Raw genomic sequence first — 22,094 nt, 5'->3', positions numbered from 1 at the left:
CAAAGGAAGATTTTTTTTTTTTTTCATAGATGATGCAATAATATCAATAGTGCACAATGTACTTTTAAAAAATTTAATTTACTCTGTGCCCCAAAGTAAAAGAGCATTCTCATCTGTCTTTGGATTATAAGTCTTTCTTCCTTCCCTCAAGCACATTCATAATAACAAATTGAACTTTAACAGCTCTGGAAAAATGAATTAACCACTCACTTCAAGGGTTCAGGAGACAGTTTTGTGCCTGAAAGGTTGATCTGCATCAAAGCCAGAGAACTACTAAAAAACTGCTTGAAAGACGGGGGTACTTCTTTCCCTTTCCTGAAAAAACAAAAGTCATAAGAGTGGTTACACTTCCATCAAACTTATTTGTTCGGTATTCAAACACTGTGAAATAAAACATGAATCAGTCATAGTTTCAGTAAAAATTTAAAGGCAAAAAGAAACAAATAAATGTCTGAAACCTAAATGAATAAATCCAGTACAATTAAAGGAATGACATAAGAGCAGTTAAGACATATCATTAAGTCCATAAAACACCTTACTCCTTTTCTTTGTAGCCAATGAACTCATTGTGTTTCACTTTTCAATCTTCAGAAAACTGTATATTTGGAGTTTTCAAAAACAGGAGTTCAGAAAAGATATGTATCTCTCACTAACATAAAGAGCTTTCCCACTGGGTGACATCAAATGTTAATGATCACTGCCTGCATTTGGCAATATTTTTAGATGTGGCAGGTCTTGGGTACAAGAAGATTGTGACCTGATATTGAACTGAGGAACAGCACAGAAAGTCTGAATGGCATGAAGCCTGCGTGACAAATAGCCTACTCAGCTTATTGACATCATATCACAAATCTAATCATTTCAGGCCAGATATTAGAATAGTTAAAGATAAAAGTACAAAATGAAATGGCTATAACCTCCAAATACATTCCCTTGCTATTACAGTGGGAAGTAAGTAGATCAAATCATACAACTCCAAAATAAGGCAGAGTCAACACCACGCAATTAGAGTTTAAGAAAACCAGGATTCAAGAGTTCAGATTGTAGTTTGAACACTTTTCTTGTTCTGTTCTATGACAAAATTGATGGAAAGACTGAATCAGCTGGCATGTGTAAACCACTTAGCCTGATGCATAGTAAGCACTCATTTAACGATAGCTATTCATACTCTGAAGGAGTTCAGAGAATCTCAGGGCAGAGGTCTTGCTGAACCACATGATATTCAATAATATTGAATGGACAGAGGTCTGAGAAAACCTGTCAATACTCAACAAATTTAGAAGAAAAGTTTTAAAATAGGACAATTTCAGTCTATTTGGGAAGAAAAATCTAAGCAACCACAATCTCTATCTGAGAAGATGAAAAATAAAATTAAGAGGAAAGCGAATTCTGGTAGAACACATGATTTTAGATATTTCAAACAACTCTGGTTCCAGATAGAAGCACGATATATATAAGCTTGTTATTATTCTTTGAATACACTTCTCCTCCCGCTATTTCGTCTTGGTGTTGACTGTTCCAATGTTTCCAAATATTCACTGCCCTTTTCTGAGGGAGGATGTTGCTCTGTCCCCCACTGACAGCAGACATGGCCATATGAGTCTGTCTGGCCATTAGGATATGAGCAGTAGTGACGTGTATGGCTTTCAAAGAGAAGTTTTATGAGCCAGTGCATGCACTGCCATGATCTCCTTTTCCTCTGCTCTACAACTACCAATGCTCTGGATAGAGGCTGCTCTGCCTCCCAGAGTGAAGGTGATGTGGCCAGCCCACAACAGACGTGTTACAAAGCCACACTGCTGAGAGCCACAGAGATTGGGAAGGGGGCCATTACTACTGTAGAACAACCTAACCTACCCTGACTGATACACTTATAAAGTTATTTGTGAACTAAAGTATGAATAGCCTGGCTAACAATCCACTCCGTGGTGTAAAATCAGTAATTTCAACATAATTACTAAGGGCTTTCTACAACTATATCTAGGTAAGGTACTGGGTATTAAACAGTTTAATCACAACCTTTCATCTGGAAGACAAGGCAATTTGTTAGCACAATTCTGCCCTACAACCTTATCAGCTCTCCTGAAAACCAGTCATCACAGAATCCACAGCATTGTAAATTCAAAAGAGCTGATTATACAAAAACCTTTGTAGTCCATGCTATCATCTCCCTAGTCAATTACAGCTCCACCAAAGCATAGCTTCATAAGCTGCCTTCAAATACATGAGTTGACTAGGTGGTCTCAATACTTTCAAATGCCCCCTAAAACAAAGTATTTTGGAAAACTCAACTTCTCCCTCCATTTCATTTCTTAGACCTCACACTCCCTGACCTTACTCTATTAAGGTGTTTGTGATTTTTTTTTTTTTTTTTTTTTTTTGCTATTGTAAAGATTTACATCATGTTCAAAGTAACGGAGCAATAGTACTTCAAAATGTAAAGTAATTCATTTATGAAGCATAACTGTGGAATACAGCATGCCACAAAACTGAACTTTCCAAATAAGTCAGGGTTATCTCTTTGAATATATAAAGCTTTTATAAAGTTAACTAGGGCTGGCCTATTAGCTCAATTGGTTAGAGCACAGCCTTGTAACACCAAGGTTAACAGTTCGGATCCCTGTACCAGCCAGCCACCAAAAAACAAAAACAAACAAAAAAGTTAACTAGTAAAAATGGATGTATTTCTAATTTTAAACAATAGTCCATGTTATTAAAGAATATATAATGACTAAAATACTGCTTATGACTTGTTGTCATAATTACAAATGCTACTTGTTGGACTGTATTCATACATTACATGAGCCCAGAATTCCATACTTACATAACCCATGTACTTTGCATAATTCTTCTGTACTCTCTTTCCATTCTAAATTGCTGCTGTTTGTGAATCCTTTCTTCTTTCTCCTAATCTACTGCCTTACTTTGCAAACAATTAGAAGTCAGGAGGGTAGAAGAAAGGTACTTAGTTAGGCTGGGCCTCAATTTCTTCTACAAGTTAAAATGCATGGGATGACTATTGGGATGACTATTCTTTTTGCTCCCCCGGACATAGTTTATACTTACTTCCAAGTTCATCATTGAGAAATACCTATAGAAGTTTCTGAAAGGATTTTTACTATATTAAGAAAGAGTCCACATATGAGAAATAGTGCATTATCATATAGTTCACATAGGCAGGCTGGAGTTGTTAAGAACATTAATCTGTGGTTAAGAAAGATATATCAAAAACTTGAGCTTTCAAGGCTTAATATTCATAGATAATGGTTTAAGGCCATCTTTTTCATTTATAACATTCACCCCTTATCACTCCGTTTTCATTATCACTACAACTTTCTCTCAGAGAAAGATACTTCTAGATGACAATGATAGCAGGAATAAACCCATACCGGTGAGAGAAGACAGTTCTGGAGAGATTGAGCACAGCTAAATATTGAAGGCATCCACGGAGAAGAGCTCCACAAACCTGAGAAAGAAATAGGCACTCTCATTTTCAAATATTTCTAGGTCCGAGAGAATATTTCATTAGAGAGAAAGCCCCTATATCCCATCGAAATGGCTATTCTGAGATCCCAGAGCAATACATTAAAAAAATTACCATGTCCAGGGAACATTCTGTATTGGATAAATCCAGATGAGCAATGGCATTTGGCTGGGCCAAAAAATTGTACATGTGCTTAAAATAAAAAACAAAAAAATAAATGTTAGGATCTAGAAATGCACACAAAATACAAGTTAATATTTTAAAAAGAAAATTGCCCGAATTCCCCAGACCGTTCTCTGCTCTTCCTAACAGAATTAGCAGAATTTTCTGTCATTCTATTACCTTCCCTGAGAGTAGAAATCCAAAGAATATTTAAAATAAAATTATGTTTGAGTAAAAAAAAGGCCAGATGGAATCTTGACTACCAAACCCCCTTTTTATGACACTGACTTAGTTTTCCTGATTAGCTCAATTTTTATTACATAATTTTGGAACAGTGCTAATTAACTTTAACTCCTGAGATTGAATTAACACCTGAATTGCAATCACCCTAACAAAACGCCAATCACTTTGAAAGCATTCAAGGAACCACTAATTTTAATTTGAACCATAGGATGGTCTCAGGCTGTACTCTCTTCTGTCCAACATAATACTTTCCCTATCCTTAGCTACTTTCAAAATCTAACAAGAATCGTCTGACAGCACTATTAATATATATTTTTTTAAATCTCACATATAGCTAAGACACTTTGGGTTTTAGCGGGTCACAATGCCTAACCTTCCCTCCTCCCCCCATGCAAAGCCATCAAAACAATGAAATCGATCACTTTCTGTTGATTTCTAATTACCCTGCCCACCAATAACAAACTGAGTCCAAGCTCCCTGCCACCAGGCAAACAGCTAAAATTCTCCTCTGCTTCCCTGGATGCCACCAGATAATTGCAAAAACAGACAAGCTTATACTGAGAGTATCTCAGTCCTTGGCAAACACTTAAGTGTATGTAGAATTTGGTTATATGGTGCACTTCAGAAAAATCTTCTCTATCAAGGAATGCAGAAGAGCAATTCAGAGTTAGCCCATGAACACTTTAGACTAACCAGGCACACAGAACAAGTTGTTCTGTGTGAATGAGAAATTGTGATTCAGAAAAACCACTTTGGTCTCACTTACATGAAGATCCTCTCTTTCACTGTTTGCCTGGCACTAGTGGCCTCAAGAGACATTTAAGACTGGTGTGGTTTTACTCCCAGTTACCAGCTGGGGGAGCTCTTATCACCCTGAAGTGGTGACAAGACCCTACTTGGCCAACACTTCTGCCAAGAGGCAAGCCCTGCTAGACTGCTTTCCCAGAAGGCACAGGGCCAGGGAAGCTCCTTCACCTGCTGCAAGGCTCCCAGAACCCCCTCAGCCTGTACCAGGCTGCAAGCCCACTCTCACTCAGGCCTCATCATTCCGCTCCCTTCTCCCCAGAGGCAAGCTGGGATAAGACCCGCCCCTGGCCAGGGAAATAACTCTCAGGCTATTTTGTCATCTTAGGTGATGATTAATGCTCCTGTTTTAGCTGAATCTTATTATTTCACCTTCAGTCTCTTCTTTTATCCTTCCTTCTACTGCTTTACATTGCTGCTGTAATGTTTGAATGGTTTCACATCAGACTCCTTGTTTCATCTTGGGAGGGAACAGATTTATGAATTGTCAGTGAAGGTGACAATCTCAATTGGAAAATGCATTGGAAAAGTCATGGCATACCAGGAAATAAGTGTTATTTAAATGATTTCAAGTGTGATGGTGGGGAGGGGAAGGCAGAGGGATGGAAACTACAGAAAGGCCTTAATTTGTATTCCCTGCCTTACAGGTAAAGTAAAACAAGAGAAATAAGAATAAATTTCACAGTCTTTTTCATGCATATAAAGCAGTGGAATACAAATTAAGGCCTGCAAAGATGTCCACTAGCTAGAGGTCCTCTTGTTCGAGGAACATTTCTTCTAAATTCTATCACAGTAACCAGAGACCATTCACCACATATAGCAATGAGATCATACCTGATTCACTATATAAGTAAAATCTGTCAAACATTTATATTACTGATTCAGCTGCATGAAAAAATCTTATTATATTTGAGGGACATCTTTTTGCCTTCACACACAAACTCTAAAGAGTAGCCCCTGGTTACTTCTAGCCCACCCCTACCCCTGTTTTATTCATGAAATAGACCAGTATCCCAACATCCCAACATTCTCTCCTAATTGCAAACTATAAAAAAGCCACCAGTCTTCCCCAAAATTTTATTTAATGATGAAATAGTTCGGTTTATGTTACCAATCTTCCTTATCAGCAAATTGTAATTGGTGAACAAATGTTTTAAAATGAAAAAAAAATTCATTCAGAAAAAGTACTTTCAAAAAGAATTTGAACTTCAGCATTATTAAATGAGAAAAAAACCAACTATGGTGATAGGCTACATTTAATTAAGGCAGGCTCTAGGAATTTTCACTAAATATGATTTTCACCTCATAAGCTTGCATTTAAGTGATTTCAAGGTGTCATGATAAAGAGAGATGCAGGGAAATGCGTTAGAAGGTCATGTTTAGGATTATTACAGACTATTAAGTACAGCTTCTTTGAAGATGGAAGTAAGGAAAGGAAAACTCACCGAGAGGTCATCTCCTCGGAGGATGTTCCCTGAGAGATCTAGATGGATAAGGGTGGAGGCGGTCAATGGGTTGGCACTGAGTGACTGAGAAAGGCTATTCACCCCTGCAACATCGAGAAAATCCAGGCTCAATTTCCACTCCAGGAAACAAAATAAGGTTTCTGAGTTTCTATAAACAGCTCAGCAGTTCCATCAAATTGCAGGATGGAGGTTAACCACAAGCACCATCCCCAAGAGGTAGCACTATGATTGTGTATTCTTTTGACACACCCTGAGGAAGAACAGGTTAGTCGCAGACACAACCATCTCACTGAATCAAAAAGAGCAATGGAATCAGCTTCACTTTGCTCCACGTCTTCTGATGTGTCCAAGGACGAAAAAGATTTTACTTTAAAGTCTTAGAATGAGGCAAGCAATTTAATCGGCAGTTTTTATCCTTCTCTTAATCCTGCCAGGTGATTTTGACTTAGCATATGGTATGTAAGTGATACATGTGCAAATTCAGATAACTTAGGCTACTGAAGTATTGGGGAGTTAATAAAGGAATACACTGCTCTACTTAAATGTATTACACTCAAGGCAAAATTTGGATTAAAATGGATTTTGCAAAGAGTGAGATGATCTGTACACAATATAAGCAATCAGACGAAAAAACTTAACATTCTGTGCACTCATTACATACATAACAGAAATGGCTCAAGTTAAAGTCAACTGAACTAACCTAACAAATGCACCTCAGCAAATAAAGAATGAATACATGAGGACAGCAACATTGTTCTGTGTGGAGACAGCCAGGTTCAGTTATACGTGGGTAACGGTTATTGACACAGGCCTGCTACTCACAGCCTAATAGTTGGACTTTTTATCAGGCCCCTTCTATTCACGGGGGAAAAGGAGCTCTTAAAAGTGTGTCATTATCAAATGGGAGCCCAGAAGAGCCTGGTCACTCACAGGGACTGGATACACCCACAGTATGAGTATCACCGATGATTATTCTTAGGATAACGGAGACAAGAGATATAGCAACGTTCTTCACGTTTCTACTAAAACCCCATGATTCCAAAGTATATATTTTTTAGTATGGCTAGTTCTAAATTGGTATACTTTTATAACATTTTGTCTTGTTTTTCAGTAAAATTATTTTTGAAAATCCCAGCCTATCTCAACCACCCTAAGGAGAACCAGAAAAGGGGGCATTTGGGCAGAACCTTCACAGGGATGAGGGGCTGGGGGTTGAGTCTGTCAGTAAGAGCAGATCTGGTCATGGCTGCTGGTTCTGACAAGGGTCCTCCAGGGAGGTCCAGCTTCCCATGCAGCATGTCCCTGAGCAACTCCAGAATGTTCAGTGCATGGTGCTGACAAAGGGCCATTGTCTGATCCTCCCGCTTCAGACAGTTACAAAGAACTGATGCCAGTGTGTACCTCATAAAGGCTCCTCAGCCAGGTCTCAAGGGTGAGGGCACATTTATGGAGGTAGAAGGAGGAGACAGAGGCTTTGAATTAAAATATATTTTAGTTAAGTACAAAGAAGCTCTTGGCCGTCAACTCAACACTTACTAAGTGCTTATAAAATGCTGGGGACTAGGAGATATGTGTCAATACATAAGACTCATTCTTTACCCTTGAAAAGTGCAAAGATCACGAGGAAGAAAATTAATCAGACCCCAGGATGAAAAGTCAGTGCTACACAAGGAATATTTACTCATTCATTTCAACAAACCTTTACTGAAAGCCTGTGTACCAGACAGAGGCTTCTGAGACCCAAGGACCACCATCTCACCCACTCAAGGCCAGTTCCATGGGAGACACAGACACTGAATAATCGCTGTCCAGAGAACTACTATCAAAGAGGCAAGAAATAAGAGCGTGGCAGTAAAGGAAGTGGAAATGTGACTACTTGTGTTAGCTAAGAAGAATCTACAGTAGCCGATAGAAAAGGTTAATTTCTGGGGGTTATCTCCTATGATCGTTTAAATGACCAACTTCCTTTAAATTGTCCTGTTATTAGTATGTTTTTTTTTTTAATGGAATAATTGAGTCCAAAACATATGGAGAATACCAGACTGTCATCAAGATAATCATTTGTAAAATCATTTCCTCAGTGAGGTATAGCAAAACTCAATAAATAAATTCCAAAATTAGAAGGCCAAATTAGTCCTGACAGCAAAATGCTCCTTGACAAGTGCAGGCGCTTGGCAGTTGGCCAACATCTGAATAGACTTGGAGAGAATCATGTTATCAGCTCAGCTTCATGCTACTGAAACAGAATGAAGGATTCCCTCCCCCGCCTCCTGAGCCCACATTCACATGAGGCCTGTGTTAATAAGCCCACGAATAGCAGGAAATTACAAAAGTATAGGACTAGAAAACAATCAGGGCTCTCATAACCCAAACTGAACACAAATTTACATGCCATTCTCAATTCTGGCTGTCTAATGATTCTCACCATTCTTCGTATTTATTATTGTAGTGTTTACAGCTGGAAAAAGGTGGTACCAGATGGTCCTGCCCTGACATGATCTGGCAACCAGCAGGACATTTGCTAGAAATCCAGAAAACTATCAGTTAACTAACATCTGAGGTAGAGAAAGGGTATTTGGAGGCAGTGGGAATGTCATGGGGAGATTTTTTCTAAATCTGTCTTAAATTACTGAGCCATGAATATAAATGTTTTCAGAGAAGTAAAATATAAATGTTAATCAAATTCAGCAGAAGCTTAAACCTGCAATTTAATCCGAGTGATTTTAAATCTGCAAACCTTTTAGATCCCATGTAGATGCCTTTAAGAAATCAATTTTTTAAAAAAACATTTCAAGATATTTGTCTTACAAAAGGCAACTTAAAATTCTTCAGGTCATATGTTGTAAACCGATGCTAATTCTCAAAGCACATATTATAATGTACACATATTTTATTGCAGGGAAGAGATAAAGGGAAGGACTCATTATGTAAAGGGTATAGTCAACATAGGGCTGTCCTCATCATAAGGACACTAAAGAGTCCCACTGTGCCCCTGGAGGGTTCCTGCTCTTGCCATGCTAGGGAGACAGAGACATGAGTAAGAAGTGACAGTGAGGTACTTCAGAACCAAAGCTTGCTCTAGGGAGGACAAATGATCACCACATCCCTCTATGTGTCTTACAGTAATCAACAAATAAATTAAAATAAAAAATATAATCAAGTTTTTTAAAAACATCTCTATCTCCTAAGAGAATTAAACTAGACCTCTAGAGCACACAAGACATAACGAATACTTTTAACAGAGAAGTCATGTAAGTTAAGAAACAAGATTAACACTGTAAATAGAGAATGAACAAAAGATGTGACTTTAGCAATTTCCCCAAAAGAAATACAAATGACTAAGGAACAAGGCATGACCTAAGCAATAACTGAAGAAAGTAAAATTAAAACATTTTTTTTTTTTTTTTTGTCGTTTTTTCGTGACCGGCACTCAGCCAGTGAGTGCACCGGTCAGTCCTATATAGGATCCGAACCCGCGGCGGGAGCGTCGCTGCGCTCCCAGCGCAGCACTCTACCAAGTGCACCACGGGCTCGGCCCAAAATTAAAACATTTTAACTAAAATGAGGACACTTTTTGAAAGGATTGACACCAGTTGACGATCCACCGGAGAGAGCCTGTTTATTAGGCAGCACACACCCACATATATAGGGCTTTAAGGGGAAGGCTGATTGGCTTAAAATACAATCCCTACTTAGCATACCGCATAAGGTTTGGGGGGAGCTGATTGGTGGGTAATTCGCGGGGGGGGAGGAGAATATGGAAGAGAAGGGCAACCAGCGCCATGATGGGGTGTGGCCAAGAAGGGCTTATGTGATGGGGTGTGATCCCTTGGGGCATTTGGGTCCCTACACGTTTGTTTATATGCTCAACAATGAAAAGAGAATAATATGCAAGGATGGTGAGAATGTGAAGAAATTTGCACAAAATACTTCAAAAATATCAAAAAAAAAAAGCTTTTAAAAATGCACATACTCTTTGATCTAGCAATTCTACTTACAGAAATTTACCCTAAAGAAAAAATTAAGGAAATAACCAATAATTAGAGACCAAATTCGTGTTTCTATTGTTTGCATTACTGAAGAATTAAAAACTATTTAAATGTACAATAACACATTATTTAAATAAATGAAGAAACATAATTCCATACCCTGGAATATCAGGTAGCCACTGAAAGTAATCATGTGCTTACTGGCATAAACAGTCACAATACACTATGTGGGGAAAAAGCTTATGAAATAGTAAGCATAGTGTAATCTCATATTTGAGTGTGTGTTTGTATACATGTATGTATATAAACAAACTATAGACAAAAAACAGTATGGAAGGATGGGCACCAAATTGTCAACAGTGACAGTCTTATAATGGTTTGGTGCTGGCATTAAAAGTAACTTTTGTTTTCTTAGTTGCGCTTTTCAGTACCTTCGAAATCTTTACCATACATATGGAATGCACTGACAATCAGCAGAGGAAACTGATTTGCTGAAGTAGAACAGTAATGACATAAAGGGGCTAAACTCAGCTTTAAGATCTATAGACAGCTCCAAGCACTAGGTCAGAAAATACTGACTCCTGAGAAAATCTTTCCCTTTGGTAATTTACTTTTATGCCTTTAATCTTAAACATGTGTGTACAAATATGTGCACATAAAATCAAGGGACTTATGGAATTATTCTCAATTTCAAATCATTCTTAGTGTTAATTCTTAGTCTTAAGACATTTCAGAATAATGTCTGATGGGATGGATGTAAAATCGTCAAGGCATGACTCTGCTTCATTCTTTCACCCAAGGCACATTCGGTGAAAGACTGTGACGTGCTGGGCACCAAGACACAGCAATGAATGAGGCAAAGCCCTGACCGGCCAGAAAAATCACAATGCAATGGGAAACATGTTAAAATAGAGGAGTTTACAAAGAACTACGGAATGCCGGGAAAGGAGCATCTAGTTGTGCAGGGTGTGGTGAGAGAAAGTGAGACAGGAGCTGAATCTTACTGGATGAGCTGTAGCTCACACAGCTTTTCGGTGGGGACACTGAGGTTGTCCCAGGCCAAAATAAAAGTATATAAAAACATATGACAGCACAATACTATGATGATGACAATGATGATAATGGTGGTGGCAGTAGCTACTAGTATTAAGCCCTTTGTGCCAGAAACTGCACTGTATATATGTTAGTTCATTTAACCCTAACTACCTGTGATGAAGTAGAATCTCTTATTTCTATCTTACAAATGAGGCAACTGGGGATAAAAAATTATAAAAGCATGTTCGTAGTAAGTGGAAAAGTCAGCATTCAACCACAGGCAATCTCACTAGAGAACTGACACTCTTAACCACTATACAAAATGCCTCCAAAAGACAATGATCTGCTTAAGAAATGGCAAATTATTCACTTCAAAAAACTGCCATTGAATGATGGTCCAGGCACTGTGCCAGGTGCTGCAAATATAGAGACATGAGAAACATAGGCCACAAGGAGAGCCTGACTCTAGCAGGAAAGACACAGTTTTACACTATAATGTTACACATGTGATATAGGAGTAATACAAAGGAAGGAATGATTCTGTTGCAACCTCAGGAATAGGGAACACATCTCTAGATGTGATTAGTAGAGATTATCACAGAGAAGAGATCTAGTAGAGATTATCACAGAGAAGGTTTTATAAAATAAACTGAAGCTCTCCCAAAGTATTTGTGGATGAAAGAAAAACTTTTCAAGCATCCAGAGCAGAACATGAAAATATACAAAGTCACAATGAATACAGGGTAATTTCTAATATTATTATGGAGGTGCTGGTGTGGCAAAATAATAATAGAATTAACAGGATTTAATGAGTAATTAGATAAATGAGAGGAGGGAGGGAGTGAAGTCAGGAATGGACCTGGGGGGGGCCGAGCCCGTGGCGCACTCGGGAGAGTGCGGCGCTGGGAGCGCAGCGACGCTCCCGCCGCGGGTTCGGATCCTATATAGGGATGGGCAGTGCACTCACTGGCTGAGTACCGGTCACGAAAAAGACCAAAAAAAAAAAAAAAACAGGAATGGACCTGGGGAGAAGATAAGGCAATCTCTAGAGACAAAATTAGACACAGTGGCAGCAGCCCCTGGGGGGTCTCTCAGCCCCACCCCTGACTGCCTACATCCAGGACAGCAATGGAGCCAGCCACCAGCCCCCAGGGTCCTGAGATGGGGGCTGTGGGCCTCAGCACTGCCCCCAACCGACCACAACCAGGCCAGACTACCACGCACCCCCACCCCAACCCGCTGCTCCCAGCCCCTGTGACAACATCTTCAAATGTATTTACTAGCCAAGTGTGTTTCTTTGGGGTGTGTGACTTACTGCTCATGTCCTTCAACAAATTTCTGTTTAGATTTTTCTAATTCATTTTTAAGAGTTACTTTTGCATTAAGGATGCTAATATTTGTGTGTTAAATTTGCTCCTTACCAACTGACTTTAAAATTAATTCGGGATGTTTTCCTTTGTTTCTGTGTTGAGAAAATAACTATCTAAACATTAAATAAAATATATAAATAAAACAAAATTAGAAAGGGTGAAGCTCCAGGGGTGACCCAGCAGTTTTCTGTACAGCAGACAGTCCATCTGGCAGGTGGGGAGGCCAACTTGTTTTTTCCAACAATGAAGCAAGAGAACAATGAAGCAGGTGCCTCTTGGAATGTGAGGCATGACACTAGAGGCAGCCAGGTGAGCGTTCCCTGACTCAGAGTTTAAAAAGTTAAAGACTGCATTTGTATTTCAAAATTACTCTCTACTCTGAAAGTACTTAACTTTAGAGCATCAGAATTTAAGTTACATTATGTCTTTATGTTAAAACTGCCAGAGTAATGTAATACATCTATATATTTTTAAAAGCAGGTACATAACTGAATAATAATTCTAACTATTTATGGTAGCAAGTGCAGCAAAAATATTACAGACACACGTTAAGCAAAAAAGATTATACTGTACCTTTAGGCGATAATGAGGTTTTAGATAAATTTAAATTCTTTAATCCCTTTGGGAGTTTGGCAAATTGAATACTTAAAGAGGCAACACCTGAGAAAAGAAAAAGCAATTATCAGAATTTTCAAGTTCTCAGAATTGTACTCGTTTTACAATGCATGAGAATTAAATCTGATTCCAGTTAAAGTGACCATATTTTTCTTTCTAATGTCAGACGCTGTTTTCTAATCACCTGCCATCATGACTCCTCTTCTTTCTCACCTACCAATAGGGTAGGAGAAGGGGAAAATTGTTTAATTAAGCATAACAGTATCTAAAACTTTTCCATTATAGATATTTTTCTTTGGTCCCAGTGTTACCTTCTTCTCACAGTCCTATTTAAATTGCCAGTCCTCTTGGGAAGGGTAATATAATGTTCACACCCCCCTTTTCTTTTTAACCTCTGTCTTAATGAGTTGATCTCTATTCCAAATGAGCAGATGCATGCTATTTAATTATTGTCAAGAAGATGGAGTAATATTAACTATTCAGATAACAGCTTCACTTTTAGCAGATGGATTCCAATACTTAATTGCCTTATGGCTAACAGTCTCAGAGCATCGGAGCTTGTTTTAACTTCTTAAAGGTAGGCGTTGTAACTTGGAATAACTCACGAGGAATTGAGAGTATTTAAAATAAGGTACCCTCTGAATTTAATAGCCAGAGTGGGAGATTGGGAATACCGAGTCACTCATCCAAAGATTGCAATGAGCATAAACAGTTTTCTGAGAGAAAGTAAGGAAAACATAAATGTGTGTCTTCCTACAGGTCCTTCAACAACCAACCTCCTGCTGCAGGTGAGCTATCACTTCCCCACAGCATGTTCTCAGCAAGGCTCCTGAAACTATATTCACCATATATAAATACACAGTTGCCTTATCCAAAAAATGAAGTAATAACACTTGTGCTATTTAACTTCACAAGCTATTTTATTAATCACACGAGGTAGTAAATGCTAACACTGAGGGCACAGTATGCAACAGGGCATTCTTACCTTTTTGTGTGTATTATGTCACTGAATCCTTAGAAAATTCTTGTGTGGTAGGTACTATGATTACCTATTTTAAAGATGAGGAAGCTGAAGCATAGAGAAGTTAAATAACTTGTCCTAGGGCACTTAGCTAGAAAGTGGAGCCCAGAATTAAATCTGTGTATTTTGACTCCAGAACCCACTGATACACACTGAGAGACAGGAAAGATATAAAGCACCAAAAAAAATGTAAGCAGCAATTCTAGAATCTATTTCTCTTGTCTTATTTAACAGAGCAAATCAGAGCCACCACCCGATGGTTGGGGAAACAAAAATTGGGATATCTCGGGTCAATGTTTGTGGAAAACAAACAAAAAATCTATGAGATAGGATTCTAAATGGTCATGAAACGAAATAATCAAATTTGGGATTATGTAAGGACAGACATTCCTGAGAATGCTGAGATCATAAAAATTAGGGTAATTGGGAAGGATAACCACGAAGAATAGAACATGCAGTTTGTAATGTTTACGGAAGTAAAGCATGTGAATGAGCAGAGAGAGAAGAACTACAGTCTCTGAAAGTACTCAGCTTTCCAGGAAGTAATGCAAGACCCAAAGAGGTGGTCACATGAGGATAACTAAGAACACCCTGGTTCAGACAACCTGGTCGACCCAGGGGACTCAACATAGAACTAGGTAATAAAGTTCAGCTAGGGCAGGGATTTTCAAGTCTTCTCTATCATGATCCACATAAAGAAACAGATTTTATATAATGATATGGGAACCTCATACTAAAAAATATATATATACACATATATATTAGGAAACTAATACCAAAGTTTCCCCTAAATAATGCACTCTGACATTTTCTACTCTATTCCATTTCCTTTTTTTTTTTTTTTTAAATGCTTGTCATGAACTATCAAGTTGATTTCATGGCCTGCTGATGGGTCTTGACTCATAGTCTGAGAAAACACTGGATTAAATGAAGGCCCAGAACAAGCTGGTGAACAGGCCTGGCCTTGCAACCAGGATAAGAACAGCTTGTGTGATGTGCATAGTCTGTTCGCAGCCTTGTGGGGCTCCTGCAGAGAGAGAGCAAGGCCTTACGCATACCCACTGTGCCTCTGCTTACTAAATCCTATCTTATCCTCCTTCACCACAAGCCCCTGAACAATCAGAAGGCTGCAAGTCTGTCCTTTATATATATGTATGACAAGGAGACTGAGCTGTAAATAACAGGGATTTACTGCATCAACATTCATATCACAAAACAAGGAGCTAAACTTTCTCTCTGAGAGTTTCCAAATAAGTCCCTGAGTGTATAGTTCAGGTGCAAAATCACATCCCATGTGGTGTTTAAATTCCTCAGAATTCAAAGCTGATTAACTGCTAAGATCCTATCTGCCTTGTGTTTCTTGTAAACAATATTACCTGGCTTGGTTTCTCTTATATACTACACAATTTAATTACAGATTCCTCTCCCATCCTTTCTATTGTTTTCAAACATAAAATACTGACATTGAAAAGCTCGGAAACAAAAGTTGTTCAAATTTTTCTCTAGATGGAAATTTCAATACATCCTTTACAATCAACTGAATTTCTTGTGGAATTTCCTTCCACCCATGTGCAGAAAATATCGTTTCAGATATTTAAATATCATCAATATCATTTTCAGATATGTAGCTTGAATAAAAGAACCAATGAAGAATTGCTGTGGGGGGAATATGGGTGTCAGCAGTTATCCATGAGCATTGGCAAAAACAGCAATGAATCTTCAGAATGGGCAGAAATGAGAAAAGTTTTGGCCCGAGAAAATATTTTCAGGAGCGTCAAGATTTGAGGGTATGTGAGTAGAAACCACACTAGAGAGTTGGTACATGTGCTCGAGGCTAAAGAAAGCATCCTTGGAATGATTCATGATGACAGAACCCGGGAATGGGCTGCAGCGAGACGAACGAACACACCGACTCAGGCCTCAGAGGTAGGAATGTGGCAGGAAGAGAGGGCAAACATCGCTGGTGAACACACGTTCTGACTCCAGACAAAACAAAGCTCTGTAACCTTCACCATCATTTTCAAGTGCAATTTTTAAAAAGCTGCATGAGGCAATTAAGACTAAATGAAGTCAAACTCAATTTAAAGAAAATATTTATCGATTACGGACAACGTCTTACACTAGATGATGTGTGCCTTAGGAAGGAACGGGGGAAGGAAAGCCAGGAAGTGGAGGAGTCAGGAAGATGTCAGCATGTGGTTATAATGTGGGCAGAAGTTCACACAGGAACTCCAAGGCGAGGTCCTGACAGAAGAAACTGCACCTGGGGTGACAGCTGTCCAATGTGACTGTGCCTCAGAGAACATGAGGTGCCCAACAGGAAAGGAAACAAAGGGCCTCAAATTCATTCTTCCCCTCCCAGCCCCACAAACTCAAACATATGTGGTTTTTCAGGTCTGGCTTCTTTCATTTAATATCTGTTTTTGAGGGTCATCCATGGTGTAGCATGTGTCAGAATTTCATTCCCTTTCATGGCTGAGTAGTGTTCCACTGTACAGATACACCACATTTTGTTTCCCCACTCACCAATCACAGGCATTTGGGTTGTTTCCATTTTTTGGTTATTATAAATAATGCTGCTATAAACAGTTCATTCATGAGTCTTTGTGTAAACATATGTCTCATTTCTTTTGGGCGATACCTAGGACTGAGGAGTGGAATTTCTGGGTCATATGGCAAACGTGTGTGTAACTGTTTAAGAAACTGTCCAACTGGTTTCCAAAGTGGCTGCACCATTTTACACTCATACCAACAATGTAGGAGGTTCCTGTTTCTTCACATCCTCGCCAATACTGTAGCCCCACTAGTGGTTTTAAAATGGTATCTCATCGTGGTTTTCATTTGCATTTCCCTAATGACTAAAAAGAGACCCCTTCCTGATCCACCTGAACTCCGGATTTCATTTGCTTAAGCACCTGCCTCCAACAACCACCTCTGCATGCAGATTTTGTCCGGTCAGTAGATACATATGATTGAGTCCATCCCATATTAAAAACAAAACCAAAATAGCCCCCTGTCTATAAAAAGGTGATCACCATGATTTCTACTGTCACATTCACCTCTCTGTAGCATTTGACTAATAAAGATAACATTTCTTTATCCTCACAAATTATTACACCCAGAAAAACTCGTATTCCGGTACTATGTATCCATTATTTTCCGCTTTGGCTTATCTTAGCAGGGTGCTTTTTGTGAGATCTAGTTTTCTAATTCAATCTCAACCTTCTGTTAGATTCACTACTTTAGATGATGGGAAATTACCCTTGAGTTATTTAATTCAATATTACACGGGCATCTTTTTCAGCCCAGAACAATGTCCATATCAGGAACGAAAACAAAACTGAGTGTCTACATTACAATCTTCAGCTCACTTTAATAATTAATCCTCATCAAATATATAACACTGAAAGATGAAAGGCCCTTATTCAACAAAGCTGTAAAATATCTGCAACAGAAAATGAAAACAAAATATTCCCTCTAGAGCTAAAGCAGTTCCTTCTTAAACCCTGTCTGTTACTGCTCTGCTACTGAGAATTCAAATTCTCACATTTCCCTTTCTACACCCGCTGACTCTTACCACACAAACACTTCTAATGAATTTTTCTCCCTCATCAAGAACTCTAGTACTTCAACCACTACCTATTCTCACACTCAAATCTTGTTAAAAATTAAAAGATATTTGTGATAGGTAGAAATCTAAAACTTCTCCAAGATTCTCATCCCCAGTGTGCATCCCTGTACAATTTCCTTGGGTGTGAAGACGGGTGAGTACAATAGGATATCACTACTGTGATTAGGTTATTAATCATTGACTTTGCGTTAATCAAAAGGAAAATTGTCCTGGGTAGGCCCAACCCAATCAGGTGAGCTGTTTAAAAGAAACTAAAGCATCTGAGAAATGTGTTCCAGCTGGCCTAGAACACAAAGCAAACTGCCATATTGTGAGAGGAGGGGGCCACATCACAAGCACCCTTCTAGGAACACAGCCTCTACGAGCTGGGAGTGGTCCCCACAGCAGCCAGTAAGAAAATGGGGACCTCAGTCCTACAGCCCCAAGGAAATTAATTGCACCAACAACTGGTGAACTTGAAGTGGACTCCAAGTCACAGATGAGATCACAGCTCCTGTTGATAACTTGACTTCAGCCCTGTGAGAGAGACCCTGAGTAGAGAACCTGGCTAATCTGTACCCAGACTCCTGACCCAAGGACACTGTGAGACAATAAGTTGGTGCCAAGTATGTTGTAATTTGTTACACAGCAATAGATAAAATATTTTTTAAAAATAATATCCTCCTTTCCTTTATATCACTTCAAAAAAAAGAAAGGAAAACATAATAAAATGTTTGCATGACTATTTTCACAAAAGGGAAGAAAGAACTAGAAGGCAACAAGAACATCCAACAGCATTTGTAACCTAATTACAACTTGATATTACTCTTTGGGCATGGCTAAATTAACACTTTCTAATCCTCTTACAATTCTGGCATCACTGGTAATGTGAATGCTGCAATACCTCTGTCTTCCAGTGGGTTGCCAGCAAGGTTAATCGTGTGGAGTCCTGAGTGGGGATTATGTGCTAGAGCACTGGCCAGTTTTTGTGCAAAATCTCTGCAAGTAAACACAAACAATAAGATTAAATAACACAAAACGTAAAACTGTCCAAATAAACCTTTAAATTTTAGAACTGAGTGAAACTAAAAAGAGAAATCTCCCTTACAATATTAGTTTCTCCATATCATATACTTAAGACCCATTAACACCTCATTAGAGAATTCCGAAAGCCACAGCCAGAATATGGTTCATTTTGATTGGCCAAACGCAAAAAGAAAGTAGATAATGCCCCTTTAAATACACATTGCTGTATGCTATTAATAGCACTACTTGGGCTCTCCATAACTAAAAAAATATACATATATACTGGATTGAACCTGCTTCTCATGAAAATTACAGTAGGCTATTTGCTATATCTTAGTTCTCATTTCATGCAATACTCATGAATGCAAAATGATTACTCTAATTATTGAGTTTAGGCTACGATTGCTAGCACTGTATTTTAACAAAAATCAAAATTACTATTTTAGTTAGGTTTAACTTGAAATAACATTCTAAGTGCCATGATTATGAAACTGTCGATCCTCTTCACTTAGCAGCAGTAAAGTCTTTGTTCTAATAGATTGTAACTCTTACACTCTCAACAGTAAGGCTTGGGTAGTGATTACCAAACCAAGAACAGAATGAAGACTATGTAAGTGTTAACTTGAAAAGGGGGAGAAATTACTCAACCTGATCAAAGCCGTAAAATCATATAAAATGTGTTAGTAATATGACTATCAGTAATGATAATAATAAAAGCCACACATGGCATCTACCATGTGAAAGGCACTTTTGTAAGTACTTTACATATATTAATTCATTTATCCTCACAACTCTAATTTTAAAGTAGACACTATTATTATCCCCATTTTAAAGGTGAAGACTGAGGCATGCAGAGTTTAAACAACCTGCCTAAGGCCATGAGGCACCTGGCTCAAGGGTCCACACTTTTAAGCACTGCACTATGCCTCCTCAAAAATATCGAGTGACACAACAGCAAAAGATGTTATCAAATTCTTAGACTTTGTGATAATGATAGGGATCACAGGGATTCTTTTTTCAGAAGGGAAAACTATATGTGAGTAACCCAACTTTTTTTTAAACTATGCATTAATTAGAAGAGCAAGTGACATAAAGTTTTAAAGCAACACATTCAAACATCCAGGAAAATACTCACGTTCTAAGTCCAGCATTTTCCAACACCAATTCTTCCAGCCGATTGGACCTACTCACCACCCTCAAGATCTGTTCACAGACATCAGTGGACTGTAATAGAAAATGTTCTTTGACCATTCTATAAGTCTAAAGAAAAAAAACTCACTTCATTGTTATAAATCTATGCAGTGCAAAGTTTTAATTGAATACAACATTCATTCGTTCAATAAACCTTGAATGAGCATCCACTACCATGTATCTTCACACTGAAGATACCGGGACTACAATGACATAAAGGACAAAGTCCCTGCCTTCAAGAGTATGCCATCCAGCAGTGGAAACAGACAAAAAGAATGCTGTGTCTGAGTCTGTATCCCTAAAAATTCACATGCTGGAAACCTAATCACCAATGTGATGGTATTAGCAGGCGGGGCCTTTGGGAAGTGATTAGGTCACAAGGACAGAGCCCTCATGAATTGGATTAATGCCCTGATAATAGAGGCCCCAGAGAGCTAGCTCCCTTAACCCTTTCCCCAAGTAAAGACACAGCTAGAAGCACCACGTAAGAACCAGAAAGCAGGCCATCACCTGACACCAAATCTGCTGGAAACTTGATGTTGGATTTCCCACTCCAGAACTGGGAGAAATAAACTGCTATTGTTTATAAGCTACTCAGACTATGGTAATTTGTTATACAGCCTGAAAAAACTGAGACAAAAAAATATACAATTATGATAAAATAATAAAAAGACCATTTTGGTAGTGCTATGGGCTCACATAGGTACATCTCATCCAGTCTTGGGAAAACCAAAAGGACTTCCCAAAGAAAGTGATGTCTGAAATGGAGAACTGAAGTCTAGATGGTAGTGATAATGACAACGACATTGAAAGTATCTTTACTGAGTTCTCCCCAGGAGCCATGCAATGAATTAAGTCCTTTATGTGTATTTCATTATAAAACCAGTAATTAAGAATTCTTATTCCCTTTTCATAGATAAGAAAATTAAGTTTTAAAAAGGTCATACAATTTAGTAGGCACTTTACAAATGCTAGCTATATTATGACGTTCCTGCTGGTGTTCTCTAAAAAGGGTTAAAGTGTGAAACAATCTAATGATAGGAAACAAATAAATAATTCTCTCATGTTTACAAACATATTTTTTAAAAAAATATAATGTAGTTATATAACTATTACACCTGTGGTAATATTTTAAATGCTTAGGATACAATGTTAAATGAAAATGCATAATTAGAATGAAATGTTTAACAAGATTACAACAGTTGAAATGAGTAATATATGTAACAAAATCTTAAGGGGACTATGAGAACTGAAGAGTGCTCTGGTGGTAGAACTGTGCATAATTTTTAAAAATCCTTATTAACGTTTGTATATTTATTTATATCCTGCCTTATTGCAAAACTAATTTAAGGTGGCTCCTGACTTTATGTTATTAATTAAGTGATTACATTTTAGGGTCCTTACATTCATTACAATTTAGGGTCCACTTAAATTCTTTATGATATAAAAATAAGAGAAATCATGTTCTGTGTGCCATAGCATGCAACAGTCAAACTACTTTCTTTTCTTAAAATGCCACATAAAAATATCACAGTTCTTTGACTTTTCAGATCATAAATACCCAACTGGATTAACCATAATTGGAACAGAGTTTGAAATGTAGTAGTACAACCTCTCTAGACAAATATCCTTTAGAAAACCTAACATGGAAACACCCCAAGTCCCACAGCATCTAAGGCTCTCATAATTCTTATATGCTGTTTGATTCCAGTCAGTCTATTATGCCGTTTTCATGCTATTCCTGGGTTTCTAATGTGTCCCACTGACTGATGAGAAAAGAGAAAAATTAATTCCAATTGACCTGATGCCTGCAATTTACATTATGCTGATGGTGGTGATTTTCAAAATGGTGACCCCTCATCATTATCATTCTCTGTCTCATAATGTACTTCCAAGGGAACTGACCTTATTCTGTGCTGTCACAATAAAAAGTGATTATGCTGATAATGTTTTTGCAGGGATTATCCTAATTTCCAGAAATAATCCTTGGGATCATTATCTTTTCTAGGATACCTTGCAGAGCATCCAGAAAAGTAATTTACCAAAGCAGGGCTTGAAAGATTTAATTTACCCATTGG

At 38.2% G+C, this 22,094-nt stretch overlaps 1 protein-coding gene across 1 annotated transcript in view; it reads right to left on the bottom strand.

Moving 5' to 3' along the window:
• The window catches only part of CARMIL1 (capping protein regulator and myosin 1 linker 1), a 171,405-nt gene that overhangs the window by 107,137 nt on the left and 42,174 nt on the right, over positions 1 to 22,094 (bottom strand). Inside the window, exons 9-15 of the mRNA XM_063098227.1 lie at positions 19,961 to 20,049; positions 18,704 to 18,798; positions 13,127 to 13,213; positions 6,139 to 6,242; positions 3,599 to 3,676; positions 3,390 to 3,466; positions 211 to 315 (exon numbers count right to left, since the gene is read on the bottom strand). Coding sequence (XP_062954297.1) covers positions 211 to 315; positions 3,390 to 3,466; positions 3,599 to 3,676; positions 6,139 to 6,242; positions 13,127 to 13,213; positions 18,704 to 18,798; positions 19,961 to 20,049 — 635 coding nt within the window. The remainder of the gene's footprint in view (positions 1 to 210; positions 316 to 3,389; positions 3,467 to 3,598; positions 3,677 to 6,138; positions 6,243 to 13,126; positions 13,214 to 18,703; positions 18,799 to 19,960; positions 20,050 to 22,094) is intronic.

Source organism: Cynocephalus volans, chromosome 5 (assembly GCF_027409185.1).
Source record: "Cynocephalus volans isolate mCynVol1 chromosome 5, mCynVol1.pri, whole genome shotgun sequence".
Taxonomy (NCBI): domain Eukaryota; kingdom Metazoa; phylum Chordata; class Mammalia; order Dermoptera; family Cynocephalidae; genus Cynocephalus; species Cynocephalus volans.
The sequence above is the reverse complement of the archived record's forward strand: the minus strand, read 5'-3'. Positions and strand labels throughout refer to the sequence as shown.